We start from the raw sequence: 22,718 nt of genomic DNA, 5'->3' as shown, positions 1-22,718 counted from the left end.
AACAGGAAGACCATTTAAGAAGGCCCAGGCTCAGAGAAGTACAGATGGGTAGAGAAGGATACATATACAAGTATATTTACCAGCAAGTGATGCGGTTTGGTTTCAGACATAGTTTTCTTTACTCATGTCCACATGCTGGTGCTACATGAGTGAAATCTGCACCACAGTAATTCTTTTAATTATAATTGTTATTTTAAAATGAGCACTGATACAAACAACAAAAATAAAGACTTGTGCGTGATCATTTTATACACAAGTGTCTGCTGGAGAAGATCTCACCTTCCACTGTGGTAGGTGGCGGAGCCGAGGCATACTGGTGAGACAGCCGAGGATCCAGGAGAGCTCAGCATGCTCGGACACCTGCAGTGACGAGTGGGGACACATCCAAATGTCAGCATACACCTTTCAATCTATCACCAGGCTGCAATATTAATAATATTACCACTACAGATTAATATGGCTGAATCACAAATATCTACGAACTTGTTGGCTCACCAGTCGGTACCTTATAAGCTGAAGTCATGAAGAGATTTCTTTACACGAAGTCTAACAGAAACCAACACTGTTTTTTACATGTGTACAAGAGCCAACCTCCTGCTGCTGTATACATGCAAACTCCCAAGCACGTTGAACTCACTGCACCGCTTAGTCCGGTTAATTAAAGAAGAGAGCCTAACCTCAGGGAGGCACCAAAGAGATAAACAGAAGAAGTAAATTACGCAGGCAGATTAAACAAACACAGACGGATGGATAAAAAGTCATCCACGGGACAGCTGGGGTGGAGGAAAAGGAGGGTAACTCCCTGGCGCCTCTAAGTGGAAGAGAAGAATACTGCCTTTTTACACCTCTGCCTGTCACACAGGTGCACCCACTCTCACCTGTAGGCTTATACTCATTGTATCAGTTTTTTTAATGTGTTTAATAAGTGGGATACTAACAAATAAATACTGGCAGACTAAAAGCTGACCCAGCCTAAACTTCATACACCGATGCTGGATTTCTATACCTTTATCGATCATTTATTTTAATAATCCTGGCAGCAAATTAGCTACTGGGAAAAGAACTTTGTATATATGGAAAGTAGCGCCCTCTCAGAAGCTCATAACTGAAATCTTTTAATTCAAAATCTATCAAAGCTGCCGTAGGGCCAGAGGCAGGGTACACCCTGCACAGCTCGCCAGGCTAACACATACACACAGACAACCGTTCACTCTCAGTGGAGGTGGGTTGGTTATTCAATTAGAGGATTAAGGAAATGGTTTTTACATGTGGACAAATAAACCACAATGTTAATGCAGTGTAGCTGATGCATCTGGTAGCAGTAAATTAACCCGATGTGAAAAAAAAAAAGCTTCGGTGTCTAACAGCCAGTGTTTGGGGATGCAGGAAATATCCTTGTGCTTCAGCAAATTAAAGTTTATGGACACTGACTATATTGCCATCCTCTCTGCCTCTTGCAGCTTGAAAAGCATTCTGGGGAGCATGATGTCAACAGCAGACAGCAGGGACATAAAGCAGGATTTCAGGCTAGCATGTAGGGGGCCGGTATGCATTACACACTGCAGACAGACAAGAGATGGGACAGATGTCGATGACAACAAAGAGAGGGCAAGGATATGGTTTGAACAGTGCAATAAAACGCTGATATTTAAAAGGCTTAGTAAAAACACAGCCTCCATTCATGCTGTATCGTAAGAAAGCCCCGCAACGAGAGATATGCTAATGTTACGGATCATATCAGCATTAGACTGACAGTAACAGCCATGGCAGCAGCTCCTAAGGCTGCAAAGAAGGGATTTTAGAGAACAGCTAACAGTTGTCTCAACACAGTAAATCCACTTTTCTGGTCAATACTTATAAAACTCAGTGGTATTAAAAAATGAAGTCAATGAATCAGCAGATCCGCAAATCCTCCGAGTTTAGCTCGTCACCAACTCTTTGCATTTTTTCAATTAAGCCCAGTATTTTCTTTGGGCGGCCATCGTATTTTTACATGTGGAGCGGGCGTGTTCAACACGGGGGTCGCCTTGCTGCCAAGTTATGTGGCATGAAGCTAAACAAGAATAAAAATAGGACTCTGTGTTTGTGTGTGTGTGTGAGGAGTGGGTGGCAAAGAAACACAGATGGACTGAACTATCCACACATACACACACACCCACCCACCCAACTTAACTTGTGAGTAAGAAAAGAAAAATACACATGTGGTGTCAGGGGAGAAGCAAACAGCTGTTCTGATTTCTCTCTCCATCGTCAGTGTGAGCTCAAGCCTAAATTCGGGGATGATGTGCTGAAGTGCTGCAAATGTTAAGACTTGTCGTTATCCTTCTCAGTTTCTTTCACGTGGGCTAAAGAAGGACTTAACGGTGGTTTGTGTCAGTTTGTGTTTTTACAGGCTCTGTGAATTGGTTGAGCACACATTGGAGATAAGAATCAGGAGCAAGGAAATAAACATTTTGGGGTCTGTCAGCATGTAGGAAGGTAAATATGAGAGTCGACATCACGAAAATAAACCGTTTTTCTTCTTTGAAAAACCAGCAATGAGAGAAGAAGCTGCCCAGCTTTAAAAAACAACAACAAAAAAGACAAAAAAGGGCACTTCTTTTCTTAAACAAACACTGATGTGCTCTCTACTTGATAACCACATGAAATGTGAAAAATAATCTGCAGACATGAGTGTGAAATCTAAATTATATATACATGCAAAGCGCATGTTGGGTTGCATTACTTATCACATATAAATAGTACTTTCTCCACCTGTGAGTATTCATTTATAGACAGAAGTGTATATGCATCCAACACACTATGTAGGGAACTACACAGCAAATATAACACATCATATATATTTATAAACGGCATCAATCAAACATGCCCAACTCACCTGAGACTGCTGGAAGAGTATCGCTTTCTCTGGGTTGATACCGCAGGCCAACAAGCTGGCTGCCATGTCCAGTATGTTACTCTTGAGCTGCGTTGGATCCTGGGGCTGGGTGATGGAGTGCAGATCCACAATGCTGTAGAGGACTGAGGGGTACTGGTCCTGCAGGGACACCCAGTTCTCCAGAGCACCCAGGTAATTTCCCAGGTGGGGCACTCCAGTAGGCTGAATCCCTGAGAATACACGGCCACTTCTTGGAGCCTCCTGGGAAAAAGAAGAAGGAATTTGCTCGAGTTGGCTCTATAGCACTTTGGATTTGATAATGAAATAACATCACGGAAATGTAATTACAAATGATGTCATGTATAATCACATGAGCGATCAAAGATGTTCCACTGTCTTCATCACACCTCTGAACACTAGTCTCTCTTATTTTAGTTTCGCCAAATCACAACAACAGTGGCCGCAAGGTGCAAAAAACCTCAACAATCAGACGACCACCTATGAGCAAGTACTTGGTGACAATGGGAAGGAAAAACTCCCTTATCGCAGGAAGTAATCTCCGGCAGAACCAGGCTCAGGGGGAGGCTGAGACCAGTGAGGGGTGAGGGGAAGGAATAGAGCCAGAAATATCAGAAATATCATCCCTTTTTAGCACATTAACTTCTGTTCTTAAAACAGTGCCTATAACACCAATGTCTCCAGATTAGCGCAACAATGGTTGGTTGACTTTAAAAGTCAAAGCTAAGGCCAAGACAAAAAATCCTTGAAAAGGGAGAAAGTTACCACTAGAAAGAAGCCTGTAGAGACCGAAGTGTCAGTTGGCAGGTTGGGGACCATTAGCAGTCATGCTTGTATTACTAAGATGCTAACTCCATGGCTAGCACCTCTGTTCTCTCCCAAACACATCCAGCACAAAGAATGCATCACCTCATTGGCCAACAATATCACTTACAACCATCCAACCAGCTTCAAAGCCTTTCATTACCATAACAGAAAGCTGCACAAAAAGGGGGGGATAAAAAAAAAAAACAGCATAAATACATCACATATAACAACAGCAGCCCACCATAGAGTAAGGGTTTTTTCTATAATTAAAACAAGGACCTTATTTTAGAGACAGCAGCAGGGTCTCAACACTCACCAATTGAAACAGGGAGATCAGTATTTGTGGTTGTACCACTGGACTAAAACTATATTTCTCTTCCTGCAGAGTCTGACTGGGGCCAAACACCTCATTTCTCCTGGCATCAGTCGGCTTCACTGAACCTTGGCTTTCAATTAGCCTTGCTAGGCAAGAGTCTTAACCTCTGCTTGTGCCACCACACGATACAATTAGAGGGCAAGCAGAGTGGCACCTGTTATGACACATGAAACCACGCTGGCATCCAAAACTAGGGCTTTTTGACCAAAGCTGTTACACAGTAGATTAGGGCTTCAACAGAGCAGAAAGACACATGAACACAGACTGGAACTGTTTTTGTTGGTCTGGCAGAAAGACAAAATCTTTGGCGCTTTGGTAATACACATAACAGCCCACAGTGGAGACAAGGATTCAGTTCCCGGCAGAAGTGGCTTGGATGAATGCTCAAGGTAGATAAAAAGAACCACCGCATGCCTGAGGACTAGACCTTTGAGGTCTGCAGGATGACTCCGTGGCCAGAAATACCTGCCAATTGCCTGCTTTAGAAAAAAAGGAAGGTTCATGGGCTGCATTGTTACAGGTGTGTTATTACCTGTGTACCAAAATACAATGGAATGCAAATCTGGAAGTCTAGTTTTAAATAACTACATGGATCCATGAATTTAATCTACAGGACTTTACACAAGGTGATGTGTATGGCTCAAGCACCTCAATCCACCAATAGTAGGTAACTGTAAGCTAGTAACAGTACCACTGCAATATATTAGGAATGTGTGTTTAATGAACAGTCTGTGCATTAAAGTTGCTAGATGATCTCTAATTGTTTAACTGTTAATGCCTGAAGAACCTGCATTGTTTTTGTTGTAGGATCCCCCCACTATACCAACACATAGGGGTCTTATTGGATGGAAAGTGGAGGCTGTACTTCTGTGTTCAGGATAAAAATTGTCCTACAAATATGCTCTGAATATGCTGGCAAGAAGCAAAGGAAGAGATTCAGCAGCAGACAAATCAATCTTACCACAAGATCCATTTAGAAGGTGCTATAGTTTTCAGTACTGGACCGCGGATTGGATTCTCCCCACTTATTACTACCTCCGTATGCTCCAAGTTATGTCTATCCAAAACCTCTGAAAATGAAACTTGTGCTAAACTGTCAGATTTTATGTAATAACCTTGCAGTCGTTTTCAAAGAAAATATGTTAAGCTTTATATGAGATAGCACTGATGGGTTGTAAACAGCAACACCTGGACGTTTGACTGAAGAGCCCATTTTAAAACTCCCCCCAACCCCACAAAGCCCACAGGATCTCCGCGTTATCGCCTCAAAATCTGACTGGCGATCATATGTTCCCCAGCTGCACTTTTCAAGGTTATTATAACTAATCATTAAAACCTGAAGTTTTCAGAGGATATCCTCTTCAGTCACCGCTCAGAAATCAGTTATCTTGACAGCTTGCTGAACTAAATCACATTCAATCTGACTGAGGGACAGGCTCACCACAGCATCTGAGATCAGATAACAGTTGCTCTCTCACCGGCGTAGCCCAGAGGTTCTACATCTTTAAACCCTGAGGGATCGAATAACAACTGCTGGGAGGCCAGCGTTGGTCCACAAAGTCTCCATCTACTGGCCTGAGGGAGCAGCTTTCCACCCAGCGAGAGAGAGGCAGGAAGGAACTGGGTGCTTATGTCATTACCGACAGGGTAATTGCGCTGGAGTGCCATTGATGCTGAGAGCCTCTTAAGAGGTGTCAGGATTGATTTGGGTGCGGACGGGACCCAGAGTCTGGCTCATGTGTGTTCTCACCTCGAGCTGACATGCCAAACGCATGTTCCCTCCCCTTCTGCTCCGGCCCCCAGGGGAGGCCATTAGCCATGCAGACATGGTAATGGTGTCATTTGAGCCAATCGAGTGTCAAATGAGAGTCAACGCCACAGCTAACTAGCCACTGGGCAATCGTGGGCTATCGCGCTTTAAGCCACTTTGCCAGACACCTCTGTGTTACTTTTGGTCTGAGGAAAGTGTCTTTAAACACATGCCACTATAGCTCTTGGAGGAGAAAGTAACCTACGCAAGTAAGTAAATCAACTAGAGCACGATGACAGAGGTGACAGCAAACGCTGTAAAGCAATTAATGTTTGTAATGAATACTGCGCTGCAAAGCCAACAGCAATAAAATATTATCAACAAGCACACTTTTGCCACGCACGATATTAAATTCAATAACTTGTGAAATACTTGTATAGTGCTTGACCTTACATCTTTAAATGACTCCCAGTGGTATGTTAGACAATTTCCAGTAAGATAAATCAGATATATTTCTTACTCTAAACCAGATTTAAACATGTTAATAAAGACCTGAAACCATCATAAAACAGTGCTAAAGTTTGGCCATTTACAAAATGCTAGAAATCACAAGTTATTCTATTTTACAATATCACCTCTGCCACAGAGCTTATGTGTTTCATAGCATTTACCAGCATGTATTTGTCTGTAATCACAGTGGTCAGAGGGCCGGTGGCGCCAGTGTCCGGCAGCCTCGCCTCTGTCAGTGCGCCCCAGGGCAGCTGTGGCTACAACGTAGCTTGCCATCGCCAGTGTGTGAATGTGTGTGTGAATGGGTGAATGACTGAATGTAGTGTGAAGCGCTTTGGGGTCCTTAGGGACTAGAAAAGCGCTATACAAATGCAGGCCATTTGTACAGCGCTCGAAAAGTTTTGAATGAATTACGATAAAACTTTGTAGGGGTGTAGAGCGGGATCGTGTTTACAATCTTACATCCACCAAAGGCCTTCAAGGTCAGTTTAATATTTTACTGGTCTAAACTGGAAAAAGCCTTAAAACTCAGAAACTATGATTCTTACAATATGATGTCACATTTTACCCCTCCAACAAAGTCAATAGATTGATCTGAAGCTCATTCAGTTCAGTTCTATTTATACAGCGCCAAATCACAACAACAGTCACCTCAAGGCGCTTTATAGCGTAAGGTGGACCCTACAATGATACATACCCACCTCATGAGAATATGATTCTTATGATTGTAATAATAATATACATTTTGTTATGTACATTACAGTAACAGGTCTTAATCATTTAAATACACAACAATTTGAATACATGTGCAATGTGCCTTCCCTGAATAATTTTTTAATTAAATGAAACTTGTGATCAAAACCTTTTTTTTTTTACTTATTCACATATTTATTATTAAATAATTCAAGGAACTGCACTAAACACTGAAAATAGATACACGTACTATATCTACAAAGATAAAAATTATAAAAGAAAATATTTATATTCAAAATTGTGCATGTTAAAATATATTTCAACAGGGAAAATAATAAAAGCTGAAATATTCCAAAAACTAAACTAAACTAAAAAAAAAACACTTTCAGCCACCAAAGTGAAGGAACTCTGGCCAGCTGGCCTTACAACACTGCCGTCCCTGGAGTATGGCAGATGGTGTCTGGCTCACATATTGTCAATTCAAGAAAAAACAAAAATCAAAAAGAAAAATAATTGAGACAAAAGCCTGAGTAACAGCAGACGTTAATTCTTAGTTAACAAATGAAACACTTCCTTCTTGTCCAGTTGCTGTTTTATACAAGCAAACCTCTGTTGAGCAGTGTTATCTGTCTTCTTCTGTCTCCTTCTGCCTCATTCTCATAGTTGCTGGATACCTGCTGATGACACGGAGCAGACACGGAAAACGCTGGCCATTCTCGTCTCATATTTTTACACCGACAGGAGCGCGGTGCTTTCAGACCGCACCGTCGCAAAGGTGACGAAAGCTTTCTTCATCCACGTCTGCCATATGCTAAATGCATTACGCACCATGTGTGTGTGACATTAACGCCAACAGCTAGAAGGTTACATACACTAAAAAGGCCATGCTTTCACACTTGCACTACCTTTCCGGGAATGTGTGTTCATTTGTCCGCGTGTGTGGTATTATCCGTAGGGATAGCGATCATGTGCAAACAGACATATGTCCACACGTGTAGTCTATGCCTACATCAACATCAGTGAAGCTGTGAAGGTGTCTGTCCATGTGAATTTGACAGCTCACATCAAGTGGAAAGAACACTATCAGCCAGTCTATCCAAAACAGTAACATGACTTCGATCCCATCCACAAGCTGCGTTATTAAATGGAAAACAACTGTCACAGGCGCCACTTCATTCCAATCATTTGAAGACGAGGAGAAATCAGTGATTGGTTTCCCACAGTTTAATAGAAAGTCTCATTCCAGGAAAATTTCCGTCTTCTCTCCAAAGTATCCCGCAGCACTGGAACAACTGCATATTGGGAAATGACAAATATTGGATTCATCATTTGACTGAGTGCGAGCTACAATGAAATTACACCCTTAACGAGGAATGTGTAAAATGACAGATAGCAGTGGGAGCAGATGCATAAAAGTGGATACACAGACTCTGGGCTTGAATCTACAATCATATATGATTTTCCTCTGCTAGATTAAAGGCCATACATATGGATGCTTCCAACTCACATGTAGGCTGAATTGGACAAAGCGTGATCGAAAAGTTTTCACTGTGGAAAACTGTACCCACGTCTCTCCTTCATGGCTGCCTACTTAGAGAGCACTGCAACGTTGTTTTTTGTTTTGTTTTTTACATTTCCAGCTGATACTATCACACTTTGTTTGCCTTCGAAACGTAGAATAAATGTACACCTCATCTGAAGTCTCGGAGAAAAGCACCCATTCTTTTACACATCATGTCAAGCAGGGTTTTCCTAATTCTCCTTTTTACACATCCCCGGCACTCCTTTATTTAATCTAGACATTAATCATTGCAGACGCACATAAGAGTGCAAACTTCAATTTCTAAACCAATTTCCAGTAGCGAGAAATTCACGCAGACCATTTCCTTTTGTGCTACATGTGAGAATGGCCAACTGCGCAGAATTTATGCTTTTGTTACTTTTGTTCACTAAAGCTGCTACGTAATCTGAAAAAAAAGCAAGCCAAAACAGACCACAGGTTCATCATCATCATCATTATTATTATCACTACAACTGCTGCTATCAAGCATTTGTAGCTTCCAGCTAGTGTGACCCGACAGTCTCGAACTAGCTATGTTATTAATCATAGCCATGGTTTTGGTTGAGCTAAAACTTGCATAACACCTCATTTCTCTTCTCAGATCTCCTCCAGACTGCTTTTCAGAGCTCATACATCATATCAGAGCCTCAGTGTCCTGGAGTGGTCCACTGATATCTCTCTCACCGTGGAGCCGAGGAGGAGGTACGACAGTCACCGCCTTTTAACTACACCAATTTCAGCACGTCTGAAGGGAAAAAAAAGAAAAAACACCTCTGGGAGCATCGCTGCTTTCCCTGCTGTGAATTACCATCAGCTCTTTGTGGGCAAGCAAAGTGCCCCAGATCTAACCATGTCTGTGGAGCACAGAGATGGGGCCAAGAATGGAGGATTTTCGCTGCGCTCCTGCTGAGTGTCTTGCACATTGGATCCAGTGTTCTTATTCTGTCCTGGGCACTGCAGGCACCCCATTAACGCCAACATGCTGAAATACACTTTGACACAGAGCCCCTCCCCTCCTTACCCACATATCTTTCTTCATCTCTGTCTACCACTCACTTGGGGACCTGTTAAAGCAGGCGACCGACAGAGCTGCACTTCAGTCAGGTATCAAACAGGAAATAGGGCTTACTGTACTCCCACCATCCTCACCGCTTTTTTCTTGAAAGCATGTGTGTGTTTAGCCAATGTGAGGATACACTCAAATTTGAAACAAAGTCCATATGACCACAGAGAAAATGTGCACACACCATGAAAGGTGTATTAATGAATTTAACTGAAGAAAAGTAAATGAAGTGCTGGATAAAGCAGGGGACAGAAGAACAGGAAAAAATGTTAAAGGAGGAAGCAATATGATTTTTTTTTTTTTTTTTTTTTTTTTTTTTTTTTAAAATCAGACTGTCCAGGCAAAGGCATTTTTTTCCTTTTTCCCCCCATTGAGTGGGTTGCAGGGGCAGCAGAAGAGAAGGCCCAAAAGGAGCAATTGATTAAATCTGTGGTTGACGTGTGGGACAGGTGAGATTGATGAGGTTCCTCTGAGCTTCACACTGTGCAGAGAGCGGGGCTACAGGAACAGAACACTGCAGTGTGGCAGGCCAGGGCTCAGGGCCCGCTCGCGCCGTGGGGTCCCTTGGCTGATTAATGGGACTGGAGGCCCTTCAAAAACAGCACTCCCCGCAGACAGGGCTCAACAGTGCTCCAAAAATAACCAAGCAGCAGAGGCAGCTCCGGCCTCCAGTCCTAAATGTCTGCAGCTTCTGAAGAAACCAGACTTCAGTATAGCCTGGGGGGAGATCATCAAGAGGAGCGCTGCCTACTTAAGACAGGAAACTTGGATCTGGCTCATTAGAAACTAAACATTTAATGACTTTTCTAGTTTATGGGAAGTGACAAACACTGACAGCCGATAGTGTATCAATGACAGTGTCCTATTAGGTGCTGATGTTATTATACATAACACGTGTGAAAGATGGTTAATCCAAAGAAGCAGAAACTTCACACCATTTAACATTAAGGCCCATAATAAAACATCTTCCTAACACAGATTTAAAAGACTACTTTTGAATACTTTAGAAATTTTTAACAACATTCCACATCTCAGTGTTTCCCACAAACCTCCATTTGATTTCCTGGCAGCAGGGCAGGGAAGGATACATGCACAGGTGGATGCATCTTTTGCGCACCATCACACTTCCTTAAAATAATTAATAAAAGAATTAAACAGTTTTCTTTCGCAAATGTAAGTACAGATATTTTGTGACAAATAAACAACACAGAAATGATCAGCTGCCTCTTTATTGAGATGCCCAACCCACAGTTTTGGTTAGAAATTAGCTAGGATATGTGAATAGTAGGGCTGCTCAATTAATCGAATTTTAATCACGATTACGATCTGGGCTTTCAACGATCATTAAAAATGACTGAGCCGATTATTAGCCCCTCCCTAATTTATCCGCGACACCTTAAAGGCCGGTCCGTGAAAATATTGTCGGGCATAAACCGGTCCGTGGCGCAAAAAAGGTTGGAGACGCTGATTAAGAGGACCCGAGGGAAGCTCGGAAAGCTAAGCAGAAGTTATTTGGAGAGTGACTGCCGTTGGTTGAAAAGAGAGTTTAAAAAAAAAAACTTCAGTGGTGTTGCACACTATTTTATATTATTTTTTTAAAGTCATTGTTAACCCTTTAAAGCCGGTCAGAGCAGCACGCTCCGTTTTGCGTAACTATTGTTAAATCCCTGTAGAATCTGAACCGTGTAAACTAGCGCAATAATTTGTTTTGCATATGAAACCGGAGGAGTTGTACTTACATCTGATGCCATCAGCTTGTCCTCGGTCACGGCTTCCTTCCACATATAGCTTTGCAAAAATTGCATAAAAAGCGCTTGCAGGAACAAAAACATAATATTCCAGAAACACGTTTTGCCGATCCGATCAGCTGTTCGTAACACTTCCCACAGTGAAATGATGCACATGCTGTTTTCTTTGCAAATTTGCATCATAGGATTGTTTTTTGTTTTTCCTGCAGTATATAAAAATTGCTGTATCTCCAAAATAAAACTATGAAGACACTCAAAATAAATTTCCTGTGGTGGGAAACTATTTTTTGCAACTTTATTGTATTTAAAGTTTTGAGGGATAAGCCTCTTAAATTTCTCCAAGTAGAAATATATGTAAACAAAACAAAAGCGATTTTCAATTTTTTTTGTAGTTTATTGCACTTTTTTGCAATTTATGTAATTACTATGCACTTAATGCATACATATTATTAAAATATGGGCTATAACAGTTGTATTGATGTATAGCAACTTGAAATGCTCCCACAAATGGCACTACAGCATGTAAAAATATAATATAAGCTCTGGTGGACTTGGTTCTATGGTAGGTCTTAAAGGGTTAAATAAATATCGTCAAATAATCGTGATCTCAATTTCAGTGAAAATAATCGTGATTATCATTTTTGCCATAATCGAGCAGCCCTAGTGAATAGCTCTCGTTGCCTCATTGAACTTGAACCAATGGCACATAAACCAGTCCTGCAGCTGCTGCAGGTCCTGTTTAGATTCCCCTCCAGTTCACAGCACATCTGCAGAGCAGAATAGGGCTGCCACGATTAGTCGACTAGTCACAATTACGTCGACTATCAAAATCGTCGACGACTAATTTAATAGTCGACACGTCGTTTGAAGCTTTGTAAGATCACAAAAGACGCAGGAATAATAGCAGGATTTAAGAGTGTAATAACGGACTGAAACAGAAGATGGCAGCACTGCATGTACAAGGATGCCAGCTGCCGTTAAACCCCGAAGAAGAAGAAGAAGCTGTGTCCCAGAATTCATAGCGCAGCCCAGCTCAGTTTCCAACAATGGCGGCAGCTAGTAAGTTTTAATATTACGCTTATTATTCTTTCTGGGTCACAAAATAAACGTTTAACATATTTTCAGGTGAGAATGTAGCTGTGTAAACCTCAAATATCTGCTCAGTTTATCAGGACACCACATATTTTCAAAAGTGCTCCGAAGTTTTCGGAGACGTCTGTTACCCACTAGCTCGATAGCTAGCCGGGGGCAAGGTCACTAGAGCCGTGAGAACACCGGACTCCCGGCAAATCGCGTCTTTCGCTACTCAGGTTAAACATGATATATAAGTCACTTAGATAACTTAAAAATGTTATAGTTTGGCTTTTTTAGTATTTTATTTGTTCCTGAGTAAATCGGTTTGGCTGAGATTAAAGTTATAGTTTTTAAACAGCTGAATAAACATCAAGCAGACAGCTGATTATCAGAAGTGTGAGATGCTGGAGAATATACTCCGGTGTCCTGTTATATTTTAGATAGCAAGGAGTTTATTAAACTTCACCGAAACAATCTGCAAATTTCATTAAAATTTAATAAACTATCATCTTGTCTTTATTTTTAGTTAGCACAGACCGTAAACACTTAAAGCTGTAAGCTAATGATAGTTATATAAGAGCAGATGCTGCTGGTGCAATAAGCTGTACGTTTTACGTCCAATGGATTTGATTAGTCGACTAATCGCAAAAATAATCGGTGACTAGTCGACTATCAAAATAATCGTTTGTGGCAGCCCTAGAGCAGAACAACGTCTACTTCACTGAAACTCAAAAAAATGGGAAGCGTTGGGGATAGCTGATTAGCAGTAATTGAAATTAAGATTGAAGGGATGATAATTTGTGATGAAAACTAGTCATTGGGCAACTGTTCCTTCTGTTTATACAATTCAGGATCGTGGAGGGGGCGCAATTTATTAACACCAATTAACCTTAAGTGTATGTCTTTGGACTGTGGGAAGCAGCTGGGAGAATACGCAAACTCAAAATTTACTGGCTAGCCATTAAATCTGAACCCAAGAACTTCTTTCTCTGACATGATGGTGCTAACCACTGCATTGCCAACCTTCCCATCTCTTGGATGTATGTAACATCTACAGCTATATGACCAAGGGGTAACTTGGGTTAGAAACCAAATCTCCACTGCAGATAGTAATTTCAACTAGCCAAGCCTGTGGATGAGGAAATGAGCATAATATATACAAAAATCAAAAATGTATCATTTATAATACATCTTTTCTAAAAAAAAAAATAAAAATAGACGTTAATAATCATTTTATGTGTGATGATGTTGGAAAAAAAAAAGTTTCATTCAGACTGTTCACCCCATAATTAAAGAGAAAGCACACACACACACACACACACACACACACACATATACTAAATAAACTATGATCAGAGTAAGATGAAATTGAACCTGTTGTAAAGACATAAAGCACCGTTTTTCATGCAACACTGTTCACAAATCTTTCAGACTAAACAGTGGGCGCATGAACTTCATGGACCAATCAAATACTAAAAATGCAGAGCAGCTTTGCATTTGTATTTATCAAATAATGAGGTAGCATGGCAGCATCAGACAAACACACCAATGCAGTTTTTTGGAGGGGGAAGTTCAGCTCACCTTTCACTTTAAATGCTTCTAGACAGAATAAGATCGCTAACCATTCACAGCAAACTATTTAGCATCCTAATTTTAATATAATAAAGGTTATCATTCTCACAAAAGATGAATCAATCCAAAAGCAGGATCACTGACTACAACCCAGCTCAAGTTCAGCTTTGCTAGAGCCAAACCAGTTTGCCTACAAAAACGATCCCATGAGCAGCAGCTGTGCACAGCTGGGAAACTTCGTTTATATTGCAATTTTTTCACTCTTACATAAACACATTTATACCAGAGCTACTTACTTCCATGCTTTGGCTCTGTTCAAGCCATTTGAAATAGCTTCATTAAACCATTTCCTTCCCTTTCAATGTTGACAATGGATATGTTTAATTTCATTTCACTTGCTGGAAACAAATGACTGACAGGAACTCAAAAAGAAAAACAAGTAAGCGTCACAAGACAGCAAAAACCTAGCCAGCGCACACGTCATAAATTTGACAATATGTAATTAAAGTAACACTCAGGGTGAACCTCCACCTCTGAAGAGTGCAGTCATTTCCGTCTCCAAAGGCAGTGTCTCTCGATTTGAGTGCGACTCAAAAGACACAATATCAGATACTCGTTTGGTTTTAATTAAAACTGTCAGAAGCTTGGGAAAAAGTGCTGCAGACAGCACAAGCTGAAGCATGGAAGAACTAGTAAGATTTGTCAGGTACCACTGTGGGCACGTCTGTGGAGCGACTCTGTAATTCGACTTAGCTATATGAAATTATCCAAACGAATACGCTGACATATGGGATTGCTTTAAGAGACGGGTAATGTGCGCGGCATCTGAGTGAGGGCCCCGGCTGCAGAATGATTACGACAGACCTAATTACACAGGAGGGACTGCTGAGAATTAGCGGGCTTTTCTGACAGTTGAAAATAAATAGGGCAGTTAATGAACATCCTCAAAGGAGAGACTGTGTTTCCGCGCTCTCGCAGGCCCCTCCCGTGTGGTGTGGGAACAGCTCTAATGGTTTTAACTGACACTCGAGTAAGTGAACGTGGAGTCAAGGAGAACGGAGAAAAAATTAGAAGTCACTTCCTCTTTCCTGGAGCTGGGGGCTGACATGACTGATATCAACCAATAACAGGAGCACAGGCTGGGGATGCCTGGACAGGGGAGGAACATATTTACAAGTGATGTGAGGCTGGAGGTAACTCCGCTGTAGAGCAGGGGTCCCCAATCCCAGTCCACGAGGGCCGGTGTCCCTGCAGGTTTTAGATGTGTCCTTGATCCATCACAGCTGATTTAAATGGATAAACTACCTCCTCAACATGTCTTGAAGTTCTTCAGACACCTGGTAATGAACTAATCATGTGATTCAGGTGTATTGACCCAGGGTGAGAGTTAAAACCTGCAGGGACACTGGCCCTCGCGGACTGGGATTAGGGACCCCTGCTGTAGAGTTACAGTAGAAATATTTCAGTGCTATCCAAACAAATCTGCAGTTTCTCAAGTGCAAAGATACAAAGATTTATATATAAAGATTTGCTTATTTTTAACTGAGAACTGTTTTTTTTTTGTTGAGGACAAAAAAAAAAAAAGCTATCACAGTACCTCTAAAAGCTAGTGTAAGACAATATATACTGTATTAAAAATTACTTAATGCCTCTTTTTCATTTAATTTAGACACATAAAAACTTAACAGTAAATATATCGAGTTAGACAGAGCTCCACTGATGTATCAGCTATCCGATATTAACGATATTGAATTTTTAAAACAGCCTATAACAGAAAAAATGTAATTAAAAACTAAAGACACAGGACGAAAACTATTTATTGATGTTATGACTGTTGATGTTGCATAGTTCCTCCAACAGAGGGCGCCCTGCAGTGTCCCTGTGTTTGGAGCGCCACAAACACGACAACGAGCTAATCCAAGCAGAGCCCGCTGAAGCATAAACAAGTTATTTTTAAACTGTATTTTCATATCGTTTTTACGAAGGTCTCATAAATATTTATGCATAACAAAAGTTTGGGAAATTTGTTTCTTATGTCTGAAAAGAAAAGAAATAACATCGGCCAATATCTTGGATTTTTAAATCATTAAATACCTGTGATACCTCGTCTCATGTGCTTGTAATGAGTAAGACACCTGGCTAAGGAACTCACAAGATGAAATAAAAATAAATAAAGAAAATATAGATATACTTTACTTATTTCGAAAGTTCTCATAAAAAAAAGAAGTAGTGAAAAAAAACAATGATGGCATAAAAGTGGTTTAGTGTAACAGTGTTTTAAGAGTTGTAACAGTGCAAAGTTGAAATAAGTGATTATAATGAGAAAACAGATGATTCCCTGTTAGATGTGTTACGCTGTACAGACGTAGCTTGAGCCCTTTAGAAAGCTTCTCTGCTGCATGTCCAGCAAGTGGTGGCACAGTGGTTAGCACTGTTGCTGCACAGCAAGAAGGCCCTGAGTTCAATTCAGGCCGGGGTCTTTCTGTGTGGAGTTTGCATGTCCAAAGACATGCAGTTTCTGGGGATAGGTTAATTTTTTTTATTAATCCTTTATTTATCCAGGTAAAAAAATCTCATTGAGATTAAAAATCTCATTTCCAAGAGAGACATGGTATCATGGCAACAAAAGTCACATACCACATAGGTATATAACATTTAAAATTCAGACCTTCCCAAAGTGTGGGGCCGGCCCCCTAGGGGAGGCGCAGAGCCATTGCAGGGGAGGCTCGGTATGAAAAGGGGGGAAAAAACAAAACAAAAAAACAACAACAACAACAACGCTTGGACACTGCTATCACGGGCGCCCACACAAACGCAAAGCAGGAGATGAAGCATCGCTGAATATGTTTCCAAACCAACTTCATTCTAAGCCAAAGACTAGAAAATATGGTGAAGCAAATCTTCCCTACAGAATTGGTTTTCCCCTTCGTAGGGAGCAGCGCTGGGCTCTTCAAATCATGGACAAACAGGATCCCACATTCTTGATTTTTAGTTCACAAACACTTGTTGTAATAACTAAATACTTTGGAGATATTAGCTCTTTATACAGTAAAGTTATAGTGGGATACAAATAACATCAGGCTGATCCTGCCACGATTTATTCCCCCTGTCTAAATCACGGACAAACAGGATCCCACAGCCGTTTATGGTTTTAAACCCATTTTGCACAGGGAGGCATTTTTTGAAAAATGTATTGATAGCAATGTTGAATATTATTACACAGGAAAAAACAACTACATGTAAAATAATCACACCGTGACGCCTCTGCCTTTGTAAACGGAGGGACAGTAACTGCGTGTGTGTAAGCGTGTAAAAACTGAAGATAGTCAGATTAACAGTATTTTGTTTCTGCAATTCCTCTCATGTAAACAATAACGTGGCGCACAGCGTGACGTGAAAAAAGGCACATCCCTTTGACGTTGCGTGACGAACTCTGTATTCCTCGTCCACACGGAAACGCAAAAAAGGAGTTTTAAAAATCTCAGTTTTCGGTTGTAAACACCGTTTACATGTGGACGAAACAGCTGCGTTTTCAAAAATACCCGTGTAGGTGCGGACGCAGCGTAAAAGAGTTTATTTTCTTATTACCTGTAATTTATTGCAGATTACTTGTATTTGCTTAATTGTTTACTAAATGTTTGAGGTGTGAAATAAACCGCAATGGAGCAAAATATGGGTGTGTGTGGTTGGAGGATGTGTTTGTGTGTGTGGGGGGGGGGGGGGCGTGAACATTTTTCTTGTAAAACAAAGGGGGGAAAGTTTGGGAACCACTGGGTTAATTGATTAATCCAAATTGCTCATAGGTGTGAATGCGGCAGTGAATGTGAGCGCAAATGGTTGTCTGTCCCTGTGTGTTAGCCCTGCGACAGACTGGCGACCTGTCCAGGGTGTACCCCGCCTCTCGCCCTATGTCAGCTGGGATAGGCTCCAGCGCCCGCCGCGACCCTGAAAAGGAGAAGCGGATGGATGGATGGATGGATTACAGTTTGTTAAGTGACCTCCCAAAGAGTCCAATTTGCAGCCAATCACAGGGCCAGCCTTCCCGATGAGTTTATTCAGTTCAGTCATCGCACAGCTCCAATGCTGCTCTGCCAGCAGTCCGCAGCCTAGTACTGGCTGTTGCACATACTGAAGGATCTCAACTTCTTTAGAAACTGCAGCCTGCTCTCCCCCTTTTTGTACGCAGCCTCTGTGTTGCGCATCCAATTCATCACCATGCCGTCCCAGACACAGGCTGTGTAGTTTCCTCTTCCCTCTGAAGACTGGTGTGTAGGCTCCGGGCCTCCAAAGCAATGACAACAACTAGAGTTTTGATCTCAAGACTTAAAACAAAAAAAGACGTTCATCTGCATAATTCCTGAAATAATTTTGGAATTGATGCACTAATCAGCACCACAACTGCATTCTAAGACATTTTATACCTTTCAGCTGCAATGTCTCTCACCACCAAAAAAAGCTGGGAAAAACATGCGTTTCTAACCCGTTCATCCAGCCAGGACTGCAAAAAACAAAGCAAAACAAAAACACATTTTAATTTTAGGCCTTGGCAAGTTGATGTTTCCTCGCTGATATTTGCTTTCCCAAACAGGCATCAAGGAGACCAATATTTAAAAGCAAACCACAGCCGACAAACATTTCTCTCCAAATCAAAAGCATCTGACAAACGGTCGCACTTCATCTTTGTGTCAGTCCGTTGAGGCTCACTGACTTTTTACAGTGCAGAAAAACCTCTAAAAGAGCATCTTGTTTGACGCACATCACACCTCGGAGCATTGTGAGCACGCTCGTGTTTGCACTCGGCCGTCCACATTTGGAGAAAATTAAAACAAATGAAAACCAACACTTCATTTCTGATGTTATTGCTGGTAATGAAGCACCGCTGTGATGCTTTCAGAGTCCCCCCCAGCTTTCCACCCCTTCCTCCCCTCTCGTCGCACACCTTCTCCGGCCCCTCCAGAGACTTTGGCTTAACAAAATACAGACGAGATGGCAGTGAACGCAGATTCTGTGTTACAGCTCGTACATCAACCAGCAGTGGAGTTTTGAGCAGATGGGTGAAGTTTGGAGGTGCACAGTCATGCCAGAACAACTCAATATTTAGGATTGTTGTTACTCTGAAACAAACTGGTTGTTTTTACGTGTGCCAAGGGACTCATCGTTTGCCTTAACACATCATTTGCTTCGCAAGGGCAGCTGCACAATGATAAAAAGCCCTAAGCTGACTTATATTAGGCGTGTTTCTCGAATCCACTGAAGTCAAAAAGGTACACTTAAGGAGTGCTACTGAGGATGTGATGTCACATGCCAGACTAGGAAAATAAACTCCACAAAACAAACTCAAGCCAGACGAGCAAATGAAAACTACTAAAATAGTGAACAAATACAACGTGTTACATCACGGAATAAATCTTCAAACTCATGCAGAAACCAAAAACACACTAAATGACTCTTGATAAGAAAAAAGAAAATGAACTGTGACACCACTAGTTTATATAACTGAGACAACCATGTCTTGCTTGCTTAATTCAATCTCAGTTTACTTCCTCCATTTCCCAGAATCCCTTTCCAACAGGGACTGGTTTTGTTCTAGTCCAAACTACGGCCCCAGCCTCCAATATTCCTCCAGCCAAAGGAAGAATATTGGATGATTGAATTCTTGCACAGAATAAAAATAAACATAAAGTGTAATGAGGCGTTCCAGGTTCAAAACAGATCAGAACATTTTCCCAAATTGTCAGCAGTTGTCCAGATCCACAACTTAGCTTCATCCCAGCCAGTTATAGCCACACTGCACATCATTTTAATCACTTTAGATTGATTTCCAGAATTCCTGTAATTTTTCCAGAATGGGTCTAATTATGAATTTGGAAATTCTAAAAGTAGTTGAATTATCCATCCATCCATCCATTCGCTTCCGCTTATCCTTTTCGGGGTCGCGGGGGGCGCTGGAGCCTATCCCAGCTGTCATAGGGCGAGAGGCGGGGTACACCCTGGACAGGTCGCCAGTCTGTCGCAGGGCCAACACACAGGGACAGACAACCATTCACACTCACATTCACTCGCACATTCACACCTAGTGGCAATTTGGATTATCCAATTAACCTATCCCCACAAGTTGCATGTCTTTGGACGGTGGGAGGAAGCCGGAGTACCCGGAGAGAACCCACGCAAACACGGGGAGAACATGCAAACTCCACACAGAAAGACCCCGGCCTGATGGTGGAATTGAACTCAGGACCTTCTTGCTGTGCGGCAACAGTGCTAACCACCGTGCCACCGTGCTGCCCGTAGTTGAATTAATCAAACTTAAAAAAACAAAACACAACAACAACAACAATAATAATGCTAAACTTATTACGTTTCATTACATTTCAGCAATTTAAAGAACAGTTTTTTTTTAAATGTATTTATGAGGTTTCAGTGAGAATATTCATTTCCAGGATGTGGAACCTGAGTTTAATATCATCTGTCTTTATTTTCATCCAGAGTGCAACAAAAAGTACAAGTTTTTTTTCTTCTTTTGAACAAGAAGAAATCTAACAGCTGCGACTAAAGAGTGTAATTTAATCATTGCGCCAAAAGGAGTGTCAGTACTTTTCATACTTCATACTGTGTACAGTGACACAGTAGCATGTCATTAGCGTGAAAGCTCTCCGCTGTAAGTAAAGACACAGGTTGGTAAAGTAATCCACCACAAAAACATTGCTAACAACAAACCTAACCATATACTCATATCACCCTGACCCAGCTGAACGTGGATATTTTAAAAAAGCTAACAAAGGAAAGGTGGCTAAAGCTAACCAGAGCTCAGAGCCAGCCGCAAGCCAGCAGCCTCGGTATAAGCAAAAGATCAAAGTGGCTACAGGAAGATTATTGAGATGAGTGAAAAAGAGAAATGGGTTGATGTCCTGTCATCTAGTGAAGTTCTAAACATCCTAGAAGATGATGTAATTACTGACATTAGCTTTGTTACACAAGTCTGCTGCACCTTCTTTTGTTCGGTAATACATCAGGTGGGTGTAACTCATCTACAGGTAATTTTTTGTACCTTCTGTCAGTAGCTGAACACATTGTTTTCAATTGTTTAAATAAGTAAGAAATTTTTATTCCTAAACCAGATTTAAAGCCAAAGAGCTTTACATTAATATAAAACAGAATAAACAAAAATCTGACACTACATTCACTCACAGTTTACATGAAATAACCCAAATTAATTTCAAATTTGAAAACAGCCGCACTGAGGCTGATCTCAGGTCCCTTATGAGATTATTATACAGTTTTGCTGCAACAACAGCACAGGCATCAGCTCCTTATGAAATAAGCTTTGACCACAGGATGATCAGCAGTCTCTGAGAACTCCACTCTTAGAAAGATAAATTGGCCAAGCCCTGAAAAGAACCCTGTCTAAAGAAAATTCTTAATATAGGCAAACATCAAATCATAAAGTAAACACAATAAAGAATCTGGCGTTTTATTGCCAGATTTTGATACTTCTCTTTTAGTTTTTAGAAATCAGTCACATGGTTACAGGAAAAAATAATAAAAACAATGAGTCAGAGTGATGTTTAGGTTCTAATTAGCTTATGGTAGTTTACCTAATGAGAAAGTGTTTTTAATGGGAGTAAAAGAAGAAATAACAAGCACCTGACTAACGTCACAGAAATATCTGTGATGACGGAAATATGGTGATAATGTGACCCAACATAGGTTGTGTCGCCTGTTCGATACATTATGTCAGTTAGATTTGTGAATACATCCTTGTCTGCAAAACAGCACTTCATGGTGCACATGCATGAGACGGACTGGATCGAAATAGGACATATGCGAGGCTGACTAATCTGCAAATTCTCGCCCCTGCCATAATACACCTCTATTGAGTTTTTCCACCTTCCTTGTAAAGAAGAACTACACGTCAAGGTGTTGCTGCAGCACACGGAGCATGTTTAGTGTGAGTTTATTAGAAACGGACACAACACTTAGAAGCCATCTAAACTGCTTCAAAGGGTAATGCACCTGTTAATGTGCATTGGTCGTTTATTAGCTGACCTTCTTTGAGTTCTCAACACGAAATAAACACCGAAAGCATCGCTTTCAACGAAACTCTTATCAGAACAGCGTTTATTGCGTATGAATTTTTCACCCACGAAGCTCGTGAATAACTACAAAAGCTTTCTTGCAAAGCATACCTTGTTTTCCGGACGAAGTCCTGCGCAAAGCAACCTTACAGGCGAGTTTAACTTCTGAATGAATCTGGGGAAATGTTTCAAGTTATTCCGCATGGGGAGCGCCATCTTTGATTATAGCTTCCAACTACGGCGGCTGTGAAAGGACAAAAAGGACAGCGGCAATTCAGAGTCAGAGCGTTTTGAAATGTGGTGGCAGGACGGGCGGCCTACGGAGGGAGGTGGAGCCCATATGAGAGCCTAATATTTAATCAGAAGTAAACAGAGATCAGAACTGGTTTGGCAAACACTCAACACAGCCTAAGGTTTATATGCAATCCTTTGCCCTCACTGTATTATACAAAAAGTGGCACCAGCAAGAAATTAAACTTCATTTTGCACCAAGCAACGTTTTAGGATGTGTTACTTTAATTTGTATGTTGCCAAATCACAACAGTTGCCTTAAGACACTTTCTATGGTAAGGTAAGGACCCTAAAAATTAGAA

The 22,718-nt window shown here is 41.2% G+C and overlaps 1 protein-coding gene across 1 annotated transcript in view; it reads right to left on the bottom strand.

The window, feature by feature from the left end:
- The window catches only part of wars2 (tryptophanyl tRNA synthetase 2, mitochondrial), a 32,125-nt gene extending 9,753 nt beyond the window's left edge, over positions 1 to 22,372 (bottom strand). The window contains exons 1-3 of the mRNA XM_086266480.1: positions 22,237 to 22,372; positions 2,879 to 3,139; positions 280 to 360 (exon numbers count right to left, since the gene is read on the bottom strand). Of these exons, the coding sequence (XP_086122606.1) occupies positions 280 to 360; positions 2,879 to 3,139; positions 22,237 to 22,341 (447 nt within the window). The 5' untranslated portion in view covers positions 22,342 to 22,372. The remainder of the gene's footprint in view (positions 1 to 279; positions 361 to 2,878; positions 3,140 to 22,236) is intronic.
- Between the last annotated feature and the right edge of the window lie 346 nt (positions 22,373 to 22,718).

Source organism: Aulonocara sp. 'chitande type north' Nkhata Bay, linkage group LG16 (genome assembly GCF_057382095.1).
Source record: "Aulonocara sp. 'chitande type north' Nkhata Bay isolate Kocher_YH1m ecotype deep benthic linkage group LG16, A_spYH_male_GT1.1, whole genome shotgun sequence".
NCBI classification, from domain to species: Eukaryota; Metazoa; Chordata; class Actinopteri; order Cichliformes; family Cichlidae; genus Aulonocara; species Aulonocara sp. 'chitande type north' Nkhata Bay.
This window is presented reverse-complemented; position numbering and strand designations above follow the sequence as displayed.